Here is a 19,561-nt window from a genome sequence, read left to right on the forward strand (position 1 = left end):
TAGCTATGTCATAGGCCAGTGAGCTATTAAAAACTGCTGAAACATTGATGGATTCCTCAGGACATGTTGGAATGAATTCTTAGGGCACACGTCTTAAATGAATTACTTTGTCTCATAGACAAAGCAGAGAGTGCAATAAGTTGCACTGATAAGGTGAAACAATTAAATAGCTTAGGATGTCTTGGATAAAATTAAAAGTCTCAAAATAAATATGACTGTTGATCCATGAAGTGCCTACTTGGGAAGAGCAGTAAGGCACTTAGCCTGTACTTTAATTCAGTGAGATCACCCTGATTCATGTCTTAATTCAATGCTTTCATCTTTTGGATAATAAATTAATGATAACATTTGACAATATTAAAATCTGTCTGAGAAAGGGAGCACCAAACATCTATCTCCCTTTACATGTGGAAACGTTTTCTATCTTCATAAGTAAAAGGCTTGGCTCTAATTTTTAAACCTCAGCCCGTAGATTTTTTATGTAAATTGTGGAAATAAGGGTTCTCTCTATCTCCCTCTTTGGCTTCCCTGAATATGCAGACAGAATTAGAATTTGACCTACACTTTCTCTTTCTCTCTAACAAGAGCATCGTTCACCAGGAGCAGATGGACACTCATTTAATGCAAGTTTACAAAAATATGCATGCTTTCTGTGTTAAAATCTTTACCAACTATTCTGAAAAATTTAGGATGGTGGATAGAACTAAAATTGTTTTAAAAAGTAACCAAGTTCTCTTAAGACTTTGACCAGTGCTGCCAATAGCTAAACCAAATAGCCAAGGTAACTCAATGTAAAATAAAGTATGCCATTTAGAATTTCACCTACAGATACAAATGAATAAGATTGGGCCAGTTTGTGAAGAAGGGAGAATAATTTTCTGACTATTGCATCGACTATTATTAGTACTTGGCTGTTGGGGGAAGTGACTCTGATGGGTTGTTCCTTTGAATGATTCTAAGCATATGATCGTGTTGGCAGGGTTGATCGATCTTTCCTGTCCATATTTCAGTCTAGCATTTCAAAAATTTGTGCTTTATTTATTTGGCTCATTTTGATTCCCGGGCACAAGGGTTTTTTTAAACTAACTGCTTTTTATCTTCTAAAAAATAATCTATTTCTATTCATCTGAACTGTTCATTTATAATTTCAGTCAATAAAACTGAGAAATTCAAAGAGTTTCTGTAATTTCTTTCTACAGCCAAGGAGGCAAAACATCACCGCAAGAGGAGTTGAGTATAGGAGCAACGAGGTCCTTCTGCAGTTGTACAGGGCCCTAGTGAGACCATAGCTGGAGTACTGTGTGCAGTTTTGGTCTCCAAATTTGAGGAAGGACATTTTTGCTATTGAGGGAGTGCAGCATAGGTTCACTAGGTGGCGGGACTGTGGTATGCTGAAAGACTGGAGCGACTAGGCTTGTATACACTGAAATTTAGAAGGATGAGAAGGTTTTCTTCAACAGCATGTAGTTTTTTAGCATAACTCGAGGAGGAACTATATTGGACAATGTACTAGAAACCAGGTGGCTGATGTTTCAGTGGAAGAGCATTTTGGGAATAGTGAACACAATTCCATAAGTTTGAAGATAGTTACGAATAAGCATGTCTGGATTTTAGGGCAAGGTATTAAATTGAGGCAAGGCAGATTACAGCATTGTTAGTCAGGAGCTCGGAAGAGTAAATAGGGAACAGTTGTTATTGAGTACATCCACATCTGAAATGTGAGTCATTGAAAGGCAAGTTGATCAGAGTTCAGGACCAGCATGTTCCAGTAGGGTAGAAGGATAAGGATGACGAGGAACCTTGAATAACAAAAAGGTTGTAAATTTGGTCCAAAAAAAAGGAAGCATATGAAATCAGACAGAACCTTTGAGAAACGGAAAGTAAGCAGGAAAGAATTCAAGCAGGCAATTAGATGGGCCAAAACGAGCCATGAATTGTCATTATAAGAAAATAACTGCTGGTACAAATCGAAGGTATTTATTCACAAAATGCTGGAGTAACTCAGCAGGTCAGGCAGCATCTCAGGAGAGAAGGAATGGGTGACATTTCGGGTCAGTCTGAAGAAGGGTCTCGACCCGAAACGTCACCCATTCCTTCTCTACTGAGACCTCATGAATTGTCATTAGTGAGTCGGATTTAAGAAAACCCCACGGCTTTTTTAATACATACATCAAAAACAAGAGGGTAACTACAGAGAAGGCAGGGGCTTCAACGATAAAGGAGGGAATTTAAGCTTGGAGTCAGACGGTGTTGGCAAGGTACAAAATAAGTAATCTACATCTGTATTCATCAAGGGAAGGACGTGGAGGACAGCTGGATCAGTGTGAGGAATACTAAGGGCAGTTGTAGATAAAGGAGGAGATGGTGGTGGGGCTCCCTAGAGCCTGATAGGATCCATCACAAGTTATTGAGAGAGGTAAGGAGATTGCAGGAGTTTTGGCAATGATATTTGCATCTTATCAAGCCCCAGACGAGGTCCTGGAGGAATCCAATGTTTTTCCTTTGTTTAAGAGGAGAAGCAGTTAAAATCCAGGAAATTGTAGGCAGGTGGACCTTATGTCAATGGTAGAGAAGCCATCGGAGAGGATTATTTTGGTTAGGATTTACTCACATTTGGAGAATGGGGTAATTAGGTAAGATCAGCATGGCTTTGTCCAGGCAGGTTATGAATTACAAACTTGACTGAATATTTTGAGGGGACAACAAAGGTGATCGATGAGGGTAGGGCAGTGGATGTTGAGAACATGGATTTTAATATGGCATTTGATAACGTCCCTTACGGTAAGCTGATCCAGAAGATTAAGATGCATGGGATCCAGAACTGTCCTACCCACGGAAGATAGAGGGTTGTGGTAGCAGTCTGTGACCAGTGGAGTTCTGCACCGATCTGTGCTGGGACCTTTGTTGTTTATATACATGACTTGGATGTAAATATTGATAGGTTGGTTAGTTAGTTTGCAGACTACTAAATTGGTGGACATGCAGATAGTGAGGAAAGCTGCCAAAAGTATTCAACGGGTTGTAGATCAGCTACAGAAATGGCTGGAGAAATGGAAGGGAGTTTAATCAGAGCAAGTATGAGGTGTTACACTTAGGGAGGTTGAATACAAGAAGAAATTATACAGATAATGGAAAGACACTTTACAGCATTGATTTGCAGAAGGATCTTGGGGTCCACAACCAGCTCTCTGAAAGGATAACGCAGTGGTAAAGAAGGCATATGGTATAATTGCCTTCAGGAGTCAGGGCACTGAGGTTAGGAACTCATCCTACAGGGCTTCGGTTAAGCCATATTTGACTTATTGTGTGCAGTTCACATGACCCCAAATTCAGAAAGTACGTGGTGAATTTGGAGGGGGTACAGAAGAGGTTTGTCAGAATGCTGCCTGAATAAAGGATATTAGGTATGAAGAGAAGCTGGATAAACTTGGATTGTTTTCTCTGGTGCATAGAAGAGTATAAAATTATGAGAGGTATAGATACGGGTAGATAATCAGAACCTCTCTCCTAGGATGGAAATGTCAAAGATTATAGGGCTTAGCTTTCAGGTAAGGGGGGGGGGAGAAAGTTTAAAGCAGATGTGTGGGGCAAGTTTTATTTTTACAGAGGGCAGTGAGTGCCAGGAAAACGCCGCGAAGAGTGGTGGTGGAAGAGGCAGATACGATGGTGGCATTTAAGAGGCTTTCAGATAGGAACATAGTAATGAAAGGATATGGATCATGTTTAGGCAGAGGAGATTAGGTTAACTTGGCACCATGTTCAGTACATTGTGGGCTGAAGGGCCTGATCCTGTGTCGTACTGTTCTATGTTCCACCCTAGAACATTGTCTCAAAGAGCTAAAAGCCAACACACAACTAAACATCAATATGTGAACTGAAAAATTAGGTACCTTTTCGGAACAGGAATAGGCACTGGCTTTTTCATGACCTGCATGAAAGTGCGAAAGGGTGGGGGGGGGGGGGGGGGGGGGGGAAGGGGAAGGGCATGGGTGGCACGGGAAGGAAGATAATGTGAAAAGAAAAAGCAAGCAAATCAGTATCTTGGTTACAAATTAAGAAAGAGATCACACACACCATGCATGCTTTTCACAGTAATTACATTTCCACAAAGCAATTCCATCTTCATATACATTTAACACAGATGCTGAACAGAAATCTAAAAACTAACCTGGTCCACATCACTGTCATCACTACTGCTGATCTGCAGGTCATGTTCAAGCATCCTGGAAATAAATTTGAACAAAACTAGGTAAATGGGGCACAAATTGAAAAATTAAAAAAATTACATTTTGGAATTGTTGTTCAGTTTCAGTAACTCGCCCAAAAGGATTTCCAATTCAAAGTTTCATTTGATTTTTTAAAAAATAACTCAAAAATGTATGGTTTATTACTATCACCACACCATGCCCTATATACTCTATAATGATTTGGTGAACAAAGACTTAATATGTAAATGAATGTATGATACAAATGAGGGAAGATTGATCCATGGTTGCAATGAGACTGCTTGGGTTGTGCATTCTTCACTACCTCAGAGTCATACAGCAAAGAAACAGGCCCTTCGGCCCAACTTGCCCATGCTAATCAGGAAGCTCTATCTGCACTTGTCCCTCCTGCCCCTGTTTGGCCCATATCCCTCTAAACCTTTCCTATCTATGTGCCTGTCCAAATGTATTTTAAATGTTGTTATGGTACCTGCCTCAATTATCTCCTCTGGCAGCTCATTCCATATACTCACCACCCTCTGTGTGAAAATGTTGCCTCTCAGGTTCCTATTAAATCTCTTCCCTCGTTCCTTAATTCTAGGTCCTCTTGTCTCTTGATTCCCCTACTCAGGGTAAGACTCTTTGCTTCTACCCTATCCATTCACCTCATGATCCTATACACGTCCGTACGATCACCCCTCATCCTCCTGTGCTCCAAGGAATAAAGTCCTGGCTTGCCCAACCTTTCCCTATAGCTCAGGCCTTCAAGTCCTGGCAACATCCTCGTAAATTTGCTCTGCAGTCTTTCCAGCTTAACAACATCCTTCCTATAGCAGGGTGACCATAACTGAACTCCAAATGTGGCCTCACAAACATCTTGTCCAACTATAACATGACATCCCAACTTCTATACTCAGTACCCTAATTGATGAACGGAAATATGCCGAAAGCCTTCTTGACCACGTGATCTACCTGTGACGCCACTTTCATAATGCAGTTAGCTGTTGACTACAGCTCTCTGGTTAAACAATAGACAATAGGTGCAGGAGTAGGCCATTCGGCCCTTCGAGCCAGCACCACCATTCAATGTGATCATGGCTGATCATTCTCAATCAGTACCCCGTTCCTGCCTTCTCAACAAATTCAGATATTTTCTGGTTTATTTTAACCTGGTGAAAATTTTTGCCTTGACCGACATGACTGAAACAAATTAACTAGTCATGTATTTCCTTCACCAATATGGTACCATGTAATATATGGCTCCAAATGTGCCCATATTAGAACTGTTGCTAAACTTCGAGAATAATTTGTTGGCCCTGTTGTACCTTCGATTCAAGTGCATTTTTCCCCTATAAATTCCAACATGTACAGGACAATGGTGCCGACTAGGCTCTGAAATTAATGCATTTATTCTCTAAAAAGAGTGCATATCACCCAGTGTTTTCTCCTGGAAACCATCCACACAGAGGGAAGCAGAAACACATAAAACTGGAATTGAGTGCCCCCAATTACCTTTACTGAAATCTTTTAATCCCAATATTGACAGGAAACAATAAAGATCTATACTGATGGATTACTTTAAAAAGATCTGACTATTGAGGTAATCATGTATCCTTGCTTCCTCTGATCGAGTAGCCAAGGGTAAGAAAGACCCTTCCCATTTAGTTACACTTGATGAATCCTTTGTAAAAATAAAATCCAAAATCTGAACCATTTGCACAGTGGAAATTCTGAAGTTTCTTCTGTTATGATACAAACATTTTAGCAGGCGCACCATTGCATGCTGGACAGGTGTTTTGTGAACAGAGGTTTACGGTTTACATTGAGCAAGACTTGAGCAAGAAAAGTTGCAATCCCCACTACAACAATAAACCCCACGCTCTAACCTCAATTCCACGTTGGTCAAGTTGCAGGCACCGATCTGCCATTTCCCAGCCAAGAATCCTGAATATATCTCCCCAATTCCTCTCTCCCCCAATCCATCACAAACATCAGATTCCAATCTTCTCCATTTATTTCACATGTCTTGGTCCACTACCCACTCACACCCACAGTGCTGACCACAGCAAAGGCGCAACCGAGCCAGACATCGCTGAACCCTCTTCTCCCTGAGCTCAGTCTTGGAATTGAATAGTAACTGGCATAAAAATCTACAGCTTTCGCAAATTTATGCCTGAAGTCTCAGAGATGCGCAAGTACTGGTCCTACTGCTGATGGTCCTACTGTGTCCACCAATGCAATACTTGGGGCATGCCAACATTTGTAGGCAATTGTTGCTTTCTCCCACTGCACACACAAAAAATAACTCAATCAAGGATGATTTGGCAAGAAAATAAATTCCTTGGCTGAAATATGTACTTCATTTTACAGGTGACCCGAGGGAAAATTTTATTTCCAAGGGCGGCACAGTGGTGCAACGACAAAGTTGTTGCCTTACAGTGCAAGAGACCTGGGTTCGATCCTTACTCAGGGTGCTGTCTGTACGGAGTTTGTACGTTCTCCATTACCATGTGAGTTTTCTCTGAGTGCTCTGGTTTCCTCCCACACTCCAAAGACGTACAGGTTTGTAGGTTAATTGGCGTTGGTAAAATTGTAAATTTCCCCTAGTATATAGTCCCATGTGTAGTATCGCGCTAGTGTACAGGGTGATCGCGAACTTGGTAGGTCAAAAGGCCTGTTTCCGTGCTGTATCTCTGAAGTCTAAAGTAAAGACAATTTGTGATTGGCTTCACTTTAAACCACAGTACTGACAAATTTATAGACTGCAGAATTTTATGACCTATCGTTCCAATTATTCTCTGGGGTGATCACCTAATTTGCATATAAAATAGGCAAGCTGCTAGCAGACTTCAATAGTTATATATATCTGCAGTCTAATTATTATATAATTTATTGCTAAACCTCAGATGAATGCTTAATCCCTTATGTCAGTAGAATCTCATCACTATAGAACACAAGCTAACAATTAGATAGCTGCAAATAATCAATGTTGGATCAATTTTCATCAGACAGGCATCTACCCACTGATTGCTGTCCAAATTAATTGCAGCCAAAGGTTCATTGTTTTACGTTGTAATATATTGCTTAAGATCTGTTGGCCTTCATAACAAGAGTTGAGTATAGGAGCAAAGGGGTCCTTCTACAGTTGTACGTGGGCCTGGTGAGACCACACCTGGAGTATTGTGTGCAGTTTTGGTCTCCAAATTTGAGGAAGGATATTCTTGCTATTAGGGGAGTGCAGTGTAGGTTCACGAGATTAATTCCCAGCATGGTGGGACTGTCATACGTTGAAAGATTGGAGCAACTGGGCTTGTATACAATGGAATTTAGAAGGATGAGAAGGGATCTTATTGAAACATAAGATTATTAATGGGTTGGACACGCTAGAGGCAGGAAACATGTTTCCGATGTTGGGGGAGTCCAGGACCAGGGGCCACAGTTTAAGAATAAGGGGTAGGCCATTTAGAACAGAGATGAGGAAAAACTTTTTCAGTCGGAGAGTTGTGAATCTGTGGAATTCTCTGCCTCAGAAGGCAGTGGAGGCTAATTCTCTGGATGTTTTCAAGAGAGAGTTAGATAGAGCTCTTAAAGATAGCGGAGTCAAGGGATATGGGGAGAAGGCAGGAATGGGGTACTTATTGCTGCCATGATCACAGTGAATGACGGTGCTGGCTCGAAGGGCTGAATGGCCTACTCCTGCACCTATTGTCTATTAGAATTATTTTCATTTTTCACTTTACTGCAACAGAATATTGGTTGCATGATATTATTTCAGTTTGTGTGTTATTCCTCCTCCTCTCCTTAAAAATGCTGTATTCTGGCGGCACAGTGGTAGTTTCTACTTTACAGTGCTTGCAGCACCAGAGACCCGGGATTGATCCTGACGACAGGTGCTGTCTGTAAGGAGTTTGTGTGTTCTCCCCGTGACCTGCATGGGTTTTCTCTGAGATGTTCAGTTTCCTCCCACACTCCAAAGACGTACAGGTATGTCGGCTAATTGGGTTGGTATAAGTATAAAATTGGCCCGAGTGTGTGTCAGGTAGTGTTAATGTGTGGGGATCGCTGGTCGGTGTGGACCGGTTTCCGCGCTGTATTTCTAAACCAAACTATCTTAAACTATTATTTTAAGTCAGCAGAATAAATTACAGTATCTCATGACATAAAAGGAGAGAGATTAATTGCTCCACGTACTGACTTCTTTAAAATTACACGAATAATCTCATTACCCAACTCTTTTGCTTTGGCCCTGCAAATATTTGCATTTCAACTTCCTGCCCAATTCATTTTAAAAGTTATCACAGCAATTACTACTGCTAACCTGAGATTTGAAAAAAAAATCTCTCCCCACCACCTTTCATTTGCTGCCCTTTCAGCTACCCCAAACTCTCCAATCCCCATGCATGTACACATTCCTTACATTTGGAAATTTGAAACAGATAACTGGTCCTTTAGCTGGCCATCAATGCTTTCTGGCCCATGTCTTAAACCTGGCTTCTCTCATGATTGAACTAATGGTTGCAAGAGGACAGCTGAATAACAGAAATTGGTGCTCAGTCTGCATTGATTTTAACTGTGGCCTGGTTCACTGTGATTTGGCTTTGGAGGGAACAAGAATATAAAGGAAGACTTGTTACCATGCTAGTGAAATGGAATGAGACTCTAGGTCCACTGCAAATATTTACAGAAGAGAAACCAGCAGGGCCAAAATATAAAAATCAATCAACAAACATTGAAGGCTGCTAATGTCCTCAAAATTAAAGACTTTATGGTACAAATCAGCCAATGTTATAACTTCTGTGTGTGGGCAGAAGAAAGAAGGGGAGATGGATTACTGCTGTTTTCCAAATTTTAAGTAGCTGGCACAGACCAAGAATAATACTACCTCACCTATCAATTGAGAGCTGCAATAAATCCACTCCACAAGTTGTTGGGAATATCCCAGCTATATTTGAGGGATATTGTATTATTGATTAATTTCAGAGCAGATGTATTTGAGACAGGTACAACAAAATATAATTGTGTTAATAATTCCAAATTGTGAAAATGTCCGATCTAAATTCTGAAGAAAATATATACTCACGGTTTTTTTGACTCTGAATTTTTTGGTGGAATATCACATTTCTCTGCAAAGGAAAAAATATATATGAATACAATGACCAAACTAGAAGATGCATGCATTAATATTTATTTCAAGCGATCTAAGATTGACGTGCCATTCTACTAAACAGCTAATGTGGGTACCTTGCTGTAAGATTCGCCAAAACCAAGTATGCATGTATAACGTAATTAGTAAAGCTAACAGGATGTATTATATTTTGCTTAGAATTTGAAATAAAAGCATAGGAAGGTTATATTTCAGTTATACTGGGCATTGGCGAGACCACATCTGGAGTAACATGTACAGAACTAGTCTCCTTATTTAAAGGTTTAACGAGCTTGAAGCAATTCAGAGATGGTTTATTAGACCAATGCCTGGAATGGGCAGGTCATGGAAACATTGAAAATAAGTGCAGGAGTAGGCCATTCGGCCCTTCGAGCCAGCACGTCCATTAAATATGATCATGGCTGATCATCCAAAATCAGTACCCCGTTTCTGCTTTCTCCAAATTTTTTTAACCCAAAGAGCTATATTTAACTCTCTCTTGAAAACATCCAGTGAATTGGCCTCCACTGCCTTCTGTGGTAGAGAATTCAATAGATTCACAACTCTCTGGGTGAAAATGTTTTTCCTCATCTCAGTCAAAAATGGCCTATCCCTTATTCTTAAACTGTGACCGCTGGTTCTGGACTCCCCCAACATCGGGAACATTTTTCCTGCATCTGACCTGTCCAATCCCTTACTAATTTTATATGTTTCAATAAGGTCCCCTCTCTTCCTAAATTCCAGTGAATATACGCCCCGTCGATCCATTCTTTCATCATATGTCAGTCCCGCCATCCCGGGACTTAACCTGGTGAACCTATGCTGCACTCCCTCAATAGCAAGAATGTCCTTCCTCAAATTAGGAGATCAAACCTGCACACAATACTCCAGGTGTGGTCTCACCAGGGCGCTGTACAACTGCAGTAGGACTTCCTTGCTCCTATACTTAAATCCTCTTGCTATGAAGACCAACATGCCATTTGCTTTCTTCACTGCCTGCTGTACCTGCATGCTTACTTTCAGTGACTGATGTAACAAGGACACCCAGGTCTCGTTGCACCTCCTCTTTTCCTAATCTGACACCATTCAGATAATAATCTGCCTCCTTGATCTTGCCACCAAAGTGGATAACCTCACATTTATCCACATTATACTGCATCTGCCATGCATCTGGGAGGAGGTGGCTGATCTGGCACACTGGTGTCAGGACAACAGACTCCTATTGAATGTCACAAAAACTAAGGAGCTGATTGTAGACTTTAGAAGGGCTCAACATCCAAAGACGTACACACCACTGGAGTTAAATGGGATTACTGTGGATAGGGTGAGCAGCTTTAAATACCTGGGAGTCCACATCACAGAGGATCTGACATGGACAACACACATTGCCGTACTGGTGAGTAAGGCAAGACAGCGCCTTTACCACCTCAGACAGTTGAGGACATTTAGAGTCTCTCTGAGGATCCTTCAATGCTTCTACTCTGGGGCTGTAGAAAGCATCTTGTCCAGGAACATCACAGTCTGGTTTGGGAACAGCTCTGCCCAGGACAAGAAGGCACTGCACATCTTGTATATGTATGTGACAAATAAACTTGACTTGACTTCACCTAACCTATCCAAATCACCCTGCAACCTCATAGCATCCTCCTCGCAGCTCACACTGCCACCCAGCAGCTCACACTGCCACCCAGCTTTGTGTCATCTCACGAATAAGATTTAGAAAGGCTGGGTTTGCAATCACTGGAATTTTCAAGAGAGGCATGTTTGATTGAAATTTATCAGATCCCGAGGGGTCTTGATGGGGTTATGTGGTAGAATACTTTCTCTTCTGGAAGAATCAAGACCTAGAAATCACCATTTAAAAATAAGGCATCTTCCGTTGAGGACAGAGTTATTATTAATTTATTTTCTCTCAGAAGGCTATAATTGTTTGGAAGTCTCTTCCTCAATGGGTGGTGAAAGCAGAATCTTTGAATATTTTTATGACATGAGTAGCAAGATATTTAATAAGCAAAGGGATGGAGGTGAATTATAATCAGATGTGCTACTTAATAAAGCCACAACTTATTAAGCAGTGAGCTTAATTGTCTGCTCTTAATTCATACATTCATATGTACGTAAAATATTCCAAAATTTGAACTCCCAAATTACACATACATGCTGTTATGACACAGAGTTTAAACAGAGAGATAGCTGGCATAGTCAATTTGAACACAACAAGGGAGCCTCAAGCAAATTTTGGCTATTGCAAAGTAGTTCCTAAACTATATTAGGACTAGCATAACAAAAGGCACTATACTTCATAAGTACATCGCCGGATATTGTGTTTTAGAGCAATTCCAAGGTTGTGAAAAGCACAATTTAAAGGTAAGCCTTTTCTCTTACACTCAGAATTTCTGTGTACATTTTAAACTATGAACTGGAGTAAATATAAGCTTCCTACATTTAAACTCCTAGTTTTTGCTTCAATTTGACTGAAAAAAACTGCTTCAATTTGCTAAAAAAGTTTGTAATAACAAATTTGCACAGGATTTGGAGCCAGCTGAGTGAGCATCTCTACCACTTGTAACTTTGCAGCAAAGACCTCCTCCCAACAAGCAGTGAAATTGTGGCTAGTCAACACTGATGCAAAGAGTGATTTAAAGAGGTTAATGCCTTCTTTATAGTGGAGGTCAGGAGCTGAACAAAAAGTATTTAGATGGTTCGATTCCTGACTGGAACTGTAATCCAGTGGATTTAGAAAACCAAGCTCCCGCAGAAACAATAGTCAGATTTATGAGGTCATCACAAACCCATCTCTCTAACTGCTACTGAAGCAATTTTTTTTTGTGGTACTTACGACTTTCTTTCTCTACATATGGGCTTAATGACTTCCACAAATCTGCATATTCACAGATAGTTATGCACGCATATGCAGATTATAAAATATGCACATTCACATCTAGTAAGACACACATGCAGGTTAGATTTTTAAACTTTATTTTTCACTGATGTTTTATTCTTTTTAGCTGCAGTGACCCACAGAATGAGCAGCCTAAATAAAAGCCACCCAAATATCTTGAATAGTGGTCAGAAGGGAAGGAAAAAAAGCTCCAAAATATTTGCTGAATGCAACTTTGGAACTATATGTAGCTTTCATATCCTTCTCCCTTTGCTCAAGAACAAGTACTTTGTAATTTCCCCAAAAGATTTAAGAGTTCAGTTAAATAGGGCTTTTATTGGCAGATGCAGTTTAATGTGGATAAATGTGAGGTTATCCACATTGGTGGTAAGAACAGGAAGGCAGATTATTATCTGAATGGTGTCAAGTTAAGAAATGGGGATGTACAAAGAGATCTGGGTGTCCTTGTTCATCAGACACTTAAAGTTAGCATGCAGGTCCAGCAGGCAGTGAAAAAAGCTAATGGCATGTTGGCTTTTATGACAAGAGGAGTTGAGTATAGGAGCAGGGCCCTAGTGAGACCGCACCTGGAGTACTGTGTGCAGATTTGGTCTTCAAATTTGAGGAAGGACATTCTTGCTATTGAGGGAGTGCAGCGTAGGTTCACTAAGTTAATTCCCGGAATGGCGGGACTGTCGTATGTTGAAAGACTGGAGCGAATAGGCTTGTATACACTGGAATTTAGATGGATGAGAGGGGATCATATTGAAACATATAAGAGTATTAAGGGATTGGATACATTAGAGGCAGGAAACATGTTCCCAATGTTGGGGGAGTCCAGAAACAGGGGCCACAGTTTAAGAATAAGAGGTAGGCCATTTAGAACGGAGAGGGCGGCACGGTAGCGCAGCGGTAGAGTTGCTGCTTTACAGCGAATGCAGCGCCGGAGACTCAGGTTCGATCCTGACTATGGGTGCTGCACTGTAAGGAGTTTGTACGTTCTCCCCGTGACCTGCGTGGGTTTTCTCCGAGATCTTCGGTTTCCTCCCACACTCCAAAGACGTACAGGTATGTAGGTTAATTGGCTGGGTAAATGTAAAATGTAAAAATTGTCCCTAGTGGGTGTAGGATTTAATGTACGGGGATCACTGGGCGGCACGGACTTGGAGGGCCGAAAAGGCCTGTTTCCGGCTGTATATATATGATATGATATGATATGATATGAGGAAAAACTTCAGCCAGAGAGTTGTAAATCTGTGGAATTCTTTGCCTCAGAAGGCAGTGGAGGCCAATTCTCTGGATGCTTTCAAGAGAGTGCTAGATAGAGCTAAAGATAGCAGAGTCAGGGGGTGTGGGGAGAAGGCAGGAACGGGGTACTGATTGTGAATGATCAACCATGATCACATTGAATGGCGGTGCTGGCTCGAAGGGCCGAATGGCCTAATCCTGCACCTATTGTCTATTGTCTATTAATGTGTCAGGGAATGGCTGAATATTCAAAAACACTTTGATGCTGCAATTAAGGACGAGAATATTCTCTGCCTCTTGGCCTGCATGACATATAAACACAAGGGACTACGACAACCGACTACGACAAGCTACGACAACCGACGTCAACCTGACCTCCACCCTCGACAAGCTACGACCCTGTCAAGTCACAACTGTTACATGTCACCATCTCTGCACTTACTACAACTCCAAAATAGGCAGCGTACCATGGCAGAATGACATGATCTGAAGACCAGCAGCAAACAGCCCACTCCACAAGCAGAGGTCCACCACTCCAGGAAGAGAGCCCCCAAAAGACCACAACCCAAGCCCCTTTTCAGGGCCACCCACACCCTCCCAAAGGAGTTTCTTTTTCGATGCAGTGCATTGGTTGTGTTGGTTTTGTTTCAATTATCGAAAGTAATTATAAGTTTGCCTTTCAATGCAGTGAGATGCTTGTGTTTGTGTTTGTTTTAAATGATAAGTGTTTGCCTTTCAATGCAGAGAAATGCTTGTGTCTGTGTTTGTTTCATTGATAGAAGTAAATGATAAAGGTTTGCTTTTCAATGCAATGCAGTGGTTGTGTTTGTTTTGTTTCATTGATAGAAAGAAATAAGTGTTCGCCTTTCAATGCAGTGAATTGCTTGTGTTTGTTTTGTTTCATTGATAGAAAGAAATGATAAGAGATCGCCTTCAATGCAGTGAATTGATTGTGTTTGCTTCATTGATCTAAATAAATGAAAAGTATTCCCTTTTAAATGCAGTGCAATGCCTGTGTCTGTGTTTATTTCATTGGTCAAAATAAATGAAACTGAAATATTTGAAACAGATGCCATGAGAAAGTACTTAGAAATGCAATAACTTCAGACATCAATTTTTTGTCAAAATATCCAAAATCAACTTTATTGAAACAAACTAAATCCCTATAAAAGGTGGATAACTACATGTAAAAATCCATTAAAAAATTTAAGCTTCAAACAATTACAAAAACTACCCAAAAAGTGATTTTTAACATTAAATAGATTCTTCTATGTAATAATTTTTATGGTGGCCAGTTATACAACGCAACTTGTCTTCTCCTGTCACCGGTTGACGTAGGTAGTCGAAAAAATGAAATTCATCCGTCCTCAGCACCGGCGAGAACCTACCTCACCTGGCTACAACCTGCGATAGCGCCCACGACAAGCTACGATTATTTGCGTCAAGCCAGCTGTCGCCAAAATTTTTTGAACAGATTGAAATTTCCTGAAGACCCGAGAACTGCTACGACTCATTGGAGACTACTCGCGACCATGCCCACGACACACCGGCGAACGTGCGGCGACAGCCTAGTCGCCGGCAGTCGCCTTAAAAATCGCCGAACTGGGACAGGCCCTTTACTTTAACTACTTCAATTTCCTTGCAACAATTACAAGGTATCCAAGAATGTCTTTCACTTTCCAGCCTTGATCTTTTAAAGAGATAAGGCTTTATATCCTAGTAGTTAATACCGATACTTCATAGTAGGCATAATGTCCATTTCTAGAAAATTTCCAGGATTCAAATCAGCTGCATGTGGGCAGATATTGCCCCATGGTGAAATTCAGCAGCTTCAGAGTTTGCACCTGTGGCTCTTTATCTCATCCAGTTTGTCCTTCCTTGTGCCTCGCTGATAATCTGTGTGCGTACTTGGAATATGCATGGAAAATTGAGGCTTAGGGAATTTCTGAGCCAGGAAATAGAAAAGAAAAGCAGACAGCAACCCCATTCTTCTTTCCACTTACATAAAGAAAATCTCCAGTGCACAAAATTAAATACATTTTTATTAATGTGTCAAGGAATGGCTGAATATCCAGAAACACTTTGATGCTGCAATTAAGGACGAGAATGTTCTCTGCCTGCCTGCATGACAGAAAACACAAGCCAGAAGGCATCTGCCATTTCTTGTCACTGAGCTAAAATGGTTGTCCAAGTAATGTCAAAATGCTGCCAATTATGGAAACGTATATTTTGTTCAATATGGGCTAAATGTCCAGGTGCTGTTACAGACTGGCAGCAATCTCTGACGCAGAATTGTTACTCTACCCAGTCAAATGAAGCCAGGCACTGGAGTTTTCTATTAGTGAAAATAAGTTTATTACTATGAACTGATTCCCACTGCAAATGCAATTTTTCAGCAATTATAACAAGCATTTTAAATTGGACAATACTATACCCTGAAAAATTAGGGAATATTTTCAAATTACAAAATTTCATAAATGGATTGATCTTCATTTTAAGTCAACATATATACGAACACAAATTGTAAAACAGATTTGAGAGATCACTTACTGTGTCCTCCTCCAAAGCCAGAAGGGGCATGAGTGTCCTACAAATTGCAAGAAAATATAACTTTCAGTCTTTTCAGAGTACAATGTAATTAAAGTCAGAATTATTAACCAGTTTCTGAAGAGTTTCTGAAGCCTCTGAACATAACACCTAATTTCCCTCAAAAGAAACCAAGATAAAATTAATAATTAAATTTGAATTAATTAATTTGAAAGCAATCACATATTTTCACACACCTTGTTTTGGAAAGGAAACTTTGATGGTTCTGTTGTACTCGGTGTTTGGATGGCAGTGAGAGGTGGTGGCCATGAATGTGTCATTTCCTGTCAAAATACCCAAAACAGGTCAATGGTGAGATTATTTCCATCTTCATTATTAGGGGGATCCCAAGTAACAGAACAACGTTTAAGCCAATTTGACATTAATGGCTCTTTTTAAAAAAAAAGATAATTAAACATCTTTGTACCACATTTTACAATGAAATCCAGAATTATTTTGACATTATAGACAATAGGTGCAGGAGTAGGCCATTCGGCCCTTCGAGCCAGCACCGCCATTCAATGTGATCATGGCTGATCATTCACAATCAATACCCCGTTCCTGCCTTCTCCCCATACCCCCTGACTTCGCTATCTTTAAGAGCTCTATCTAGGCAGTGAATTCCACAGATTTACTCTCTGACTGAAAAATATTTGTCCTCATCTCCATTCTAAATGGCCTACCATTCATAAACTGTAGCCCCTGGTTCTGGACTCCCCCAACATTGGGAACATGTCTCTCTAATGTGTCCAATCCCTTAATAATCTTATATGTTCCAATAAGATTCCCTCTCATCCTTCTAATTACCAGCATATCCAAGCCTAGTCGCTCCAGTCTTTCAACATACGACAGTCCCACCATTCCAGGAATTAACCTAGTGAACCTATGCTGCACGCATTCAATAGCAAGAATATCCTTCCTCAAATTTGGAGACCAAAACTGTACACAGTACTCCAGGTGCGGTCTCACTAGGGCCCTGTACAACTGCAGAAGGACCTCTTCGCTCCTATACTCAACTCCTCTTGTCATAAAGGCCAACATGCCATTAGCTTTCTTCATTGCCTGCTGTACCTGCATGCTAACTTTAAGTGACTGATGAACAAAGACACCCAGATCTCTTTGTACATCCCATTTCCTAACTTGACACCATTCAGATAATAATCTGCCTTCCTGTTCTTTCCACTAAAGTGGATAACCTCAGTTATCCACATTAAACTGCATCTGCCATGCATCTGCCCACTCACACAACCTGTCCAAGTCACCCTGCATCCTCATAGCATCCTCCTCACAGTTCACACTGCCACCCAGCTTTGTGTCATCCGCAAATTTGCTAATGTTACTTTTAATCCCTTCATCTAAGTCATTAATGTATATTGTAAATAGCTGCGGTCCCAGCACCGAGCCTTGCAGTACCCCACTAGTCACTGCCTGCCATTCTGAAAGGGACCCGTTAATCCCTACTCTTTGTTTCCTGTCTGCCAACCAATTTTCTATCCATGTGAGCACCCTACCCCCAATACCATGTGCTCTAATCTTGCCCACTAATCTCCTATGTAGGACCTTATCAAAGGCTTTCTGAAAGTCCAGGTACACTACATCCACTGGCTCTCCCTTGTCCATTTTCCTAGTTACATCTTCAAAAAATTCCAGAAGATACGTCAAGCATGATTTCCCCTTCGTAAATCCATGCTAACTCGAAACGATCCCGTTACCGCTATCCAAATGTTCCGCAATTTCTTCTTTTATAATTGACTCCAGCATCTTCCCCACCACTGATGTCACGCTAACTGGTCTATAATTTCCCGTTTTCTCTCTCCTTTCTTAAAAAGTGGGATAACATTAGCTACTCCAATCCACAGAAACTGATCCTGAATCTATAGAACATTGGAAAATGATCACCAATGCGTTCATGATTTCAAAGAGCCATTTTCTTAAGTACCCTGGGATGCAGACCATCGGGCCCCGGGGATTTATCAGCCTTCAGTCCCATCAGTCTACCCAACACCAATTCCTGCCTAATGTGAATTTCCTTCAGTTCCTCCGTTGTCCTAGGACATCTGTCCACTAGTACATCTGGGAGATTGTTGGTGTCTTCCTTAATTATATAATACAACAGTGGATAATTTTATTAAAACATACATTTACACATGTATAAAAAACAATCAAGTAAGCATGGATTAATTATAAGATACAGCCCTTCTTCTGCTTACCCCTTAACCACCTGCTCTTGATACTTCAGGTCATTCTGACTGGGCACGAGTTGTTTACAGGTTTGTTGGTAGATTGCTCCCCAACTCTCAGATGGGTGCAACTTTGTGAGAAACCAATTGCAATATTACAGGTCAAAGCATTGTTAGTTGTGGAGAAATGCTAAAAGGGCAAAACCATACCTCACCAGAATAGGAGATAGGAAGCAAAATAAATTGTCTACTTTAATTCAGAGCAGATCAAGGAAATTGTGATTGGAATTTCCCATGTTTTTGACGAGTGGGGACAGGGACTGAACAATGGAATGGTTGGGGGTTAGGGTGGGAGGGGGGGGGGGAGGTTTGTATCAGCTGACTCCAATGCAGTCAGGAAAATAACAAATAAACATCCAATTGATGCCCAAAACAGATGAGCAGTAATCCCAATGGTGATAGTACTTTAGCAAAAATAGCACAATTGCGACACAATGGTTTGTACACAAATCTTGTTACAGAAAGGTTCTGAGACTTTCATAACTTGTTTATTGTTCCGCAATTACTCTTTGGGACAAAAAGCTAAACTAACATATTTCCTGCAATCTATTTCAAATAAAACTATTAGTATCTAATGTAAATACTAGCATGACAGAAGTAAAAATAGTAATTTAACCAAAATTGTTCACAACACAGAGGGGTATATTTCTACCTTTCGAGTTACAAAGCAAACAGATTCCCAAGTCCTAAAAACAGGGCATGAAAGGCACCTTTTCATACAGAACTGTGTGCGTTCAATTTACATTAGAGTTGCTACTGCTGATTATCTTTGCATATCGTGAAGCTTTTCAAAAGCTTCTATTCCTGAACTAGTACTTTGGTCAGTTCTGCAAAATCTACTATGCATGTTTATATAAAGGTCAACTCAGTCCAAGTTATACAGCCAGAGAATAATAACAGATAAAGATCTATTTGTTTTTATATAGATATTCGTCAGCAATTGCTTTAAAAAAAATAATGTTGTTCCATTATATCAAGTTCCCCTTAACTAGAGCAACAGGAACAGACAAGTATGAAAACTATGCAATATTTAATAGCATTAGACCTTACCTTCAGGATTTCTTCAACACAATTGACATCATTTGATAATGTTTCCTGTCAGAAAGAAACAATTCAGTATCCTGTGTGTGTAATTAGTATAGCGACACTTTAAAGTAGAAAGCTCAAACATCTTTAGCTTTGTATACAACAATAAATATCAAACGCCTTATGGCAAAACTTAATTATTTTTTCTAAATTTTAGCAAAATAAACAATGT

General features: G+C 40.5%; 1 protein-coding gene across 4 annotated transcripts in view; it reads right to left on the minus strand.

Annotated features, from left to right (window-relative positions):
* The window catches only part of LOC144594939 (AF4/FMR2 family member 1-like), a 132,568-nt gene that overhangs the window by 31,676 nt on the left and 81,331 nt on the right, over positions 1 to 19,561 (minus strand). For 3 of the 4 annotated variants that reach the window (XM_078401894.1, XM_078401902.1, XM_078401878.1), the window contains exons 4-9: positions 19,354 to 19,398; positions 16,261 to 16,347; positions 16,028 to 16,064; positions 9,286 to 9,328; positions 4,169 to 4,223; positions 3,891 to 3,928 (exon numbers count right to left, since the gene is read on the minus strand). In XM_078401894.1, coding sequence (XP_078258020.1) covers positions 3,891 to 3,928; positions 4,169 to 4,223; positions 9,286 to 9,328; positions 16,028 to 16,064; positions 16,261 to 16,347; positions 19,354 to 19,398 — 305 coding nt within the window. The remainder of the gene's footprint in view (positions 1 to 3,890; positions 3,929 to 4,168; positions 4,224 to 9,285; positions 9,329 to 16,027; positions 16,065 to 16,260; positions 16,348 to 19,353; positions 19,399 to 19,561) is intronic. The other variant, XM_078401886.1, reaches the window with a different exon arrangement.

This window comes from Rhinoraja longicauda, chromosome 1 (genome assembly GCF_053455715.1).
Source record: "Rhinoraja longicauda isolate Sanriku21f chromosome 1, sRhiLon1.1, whole genome shotgun sequence".
NCBI lineage: Eukaryota > Metazoa > Chordata > Chondrichthyes > Rajiformes > Arhynchobatidae > Rhinoraja > Rhinoraja longicauda.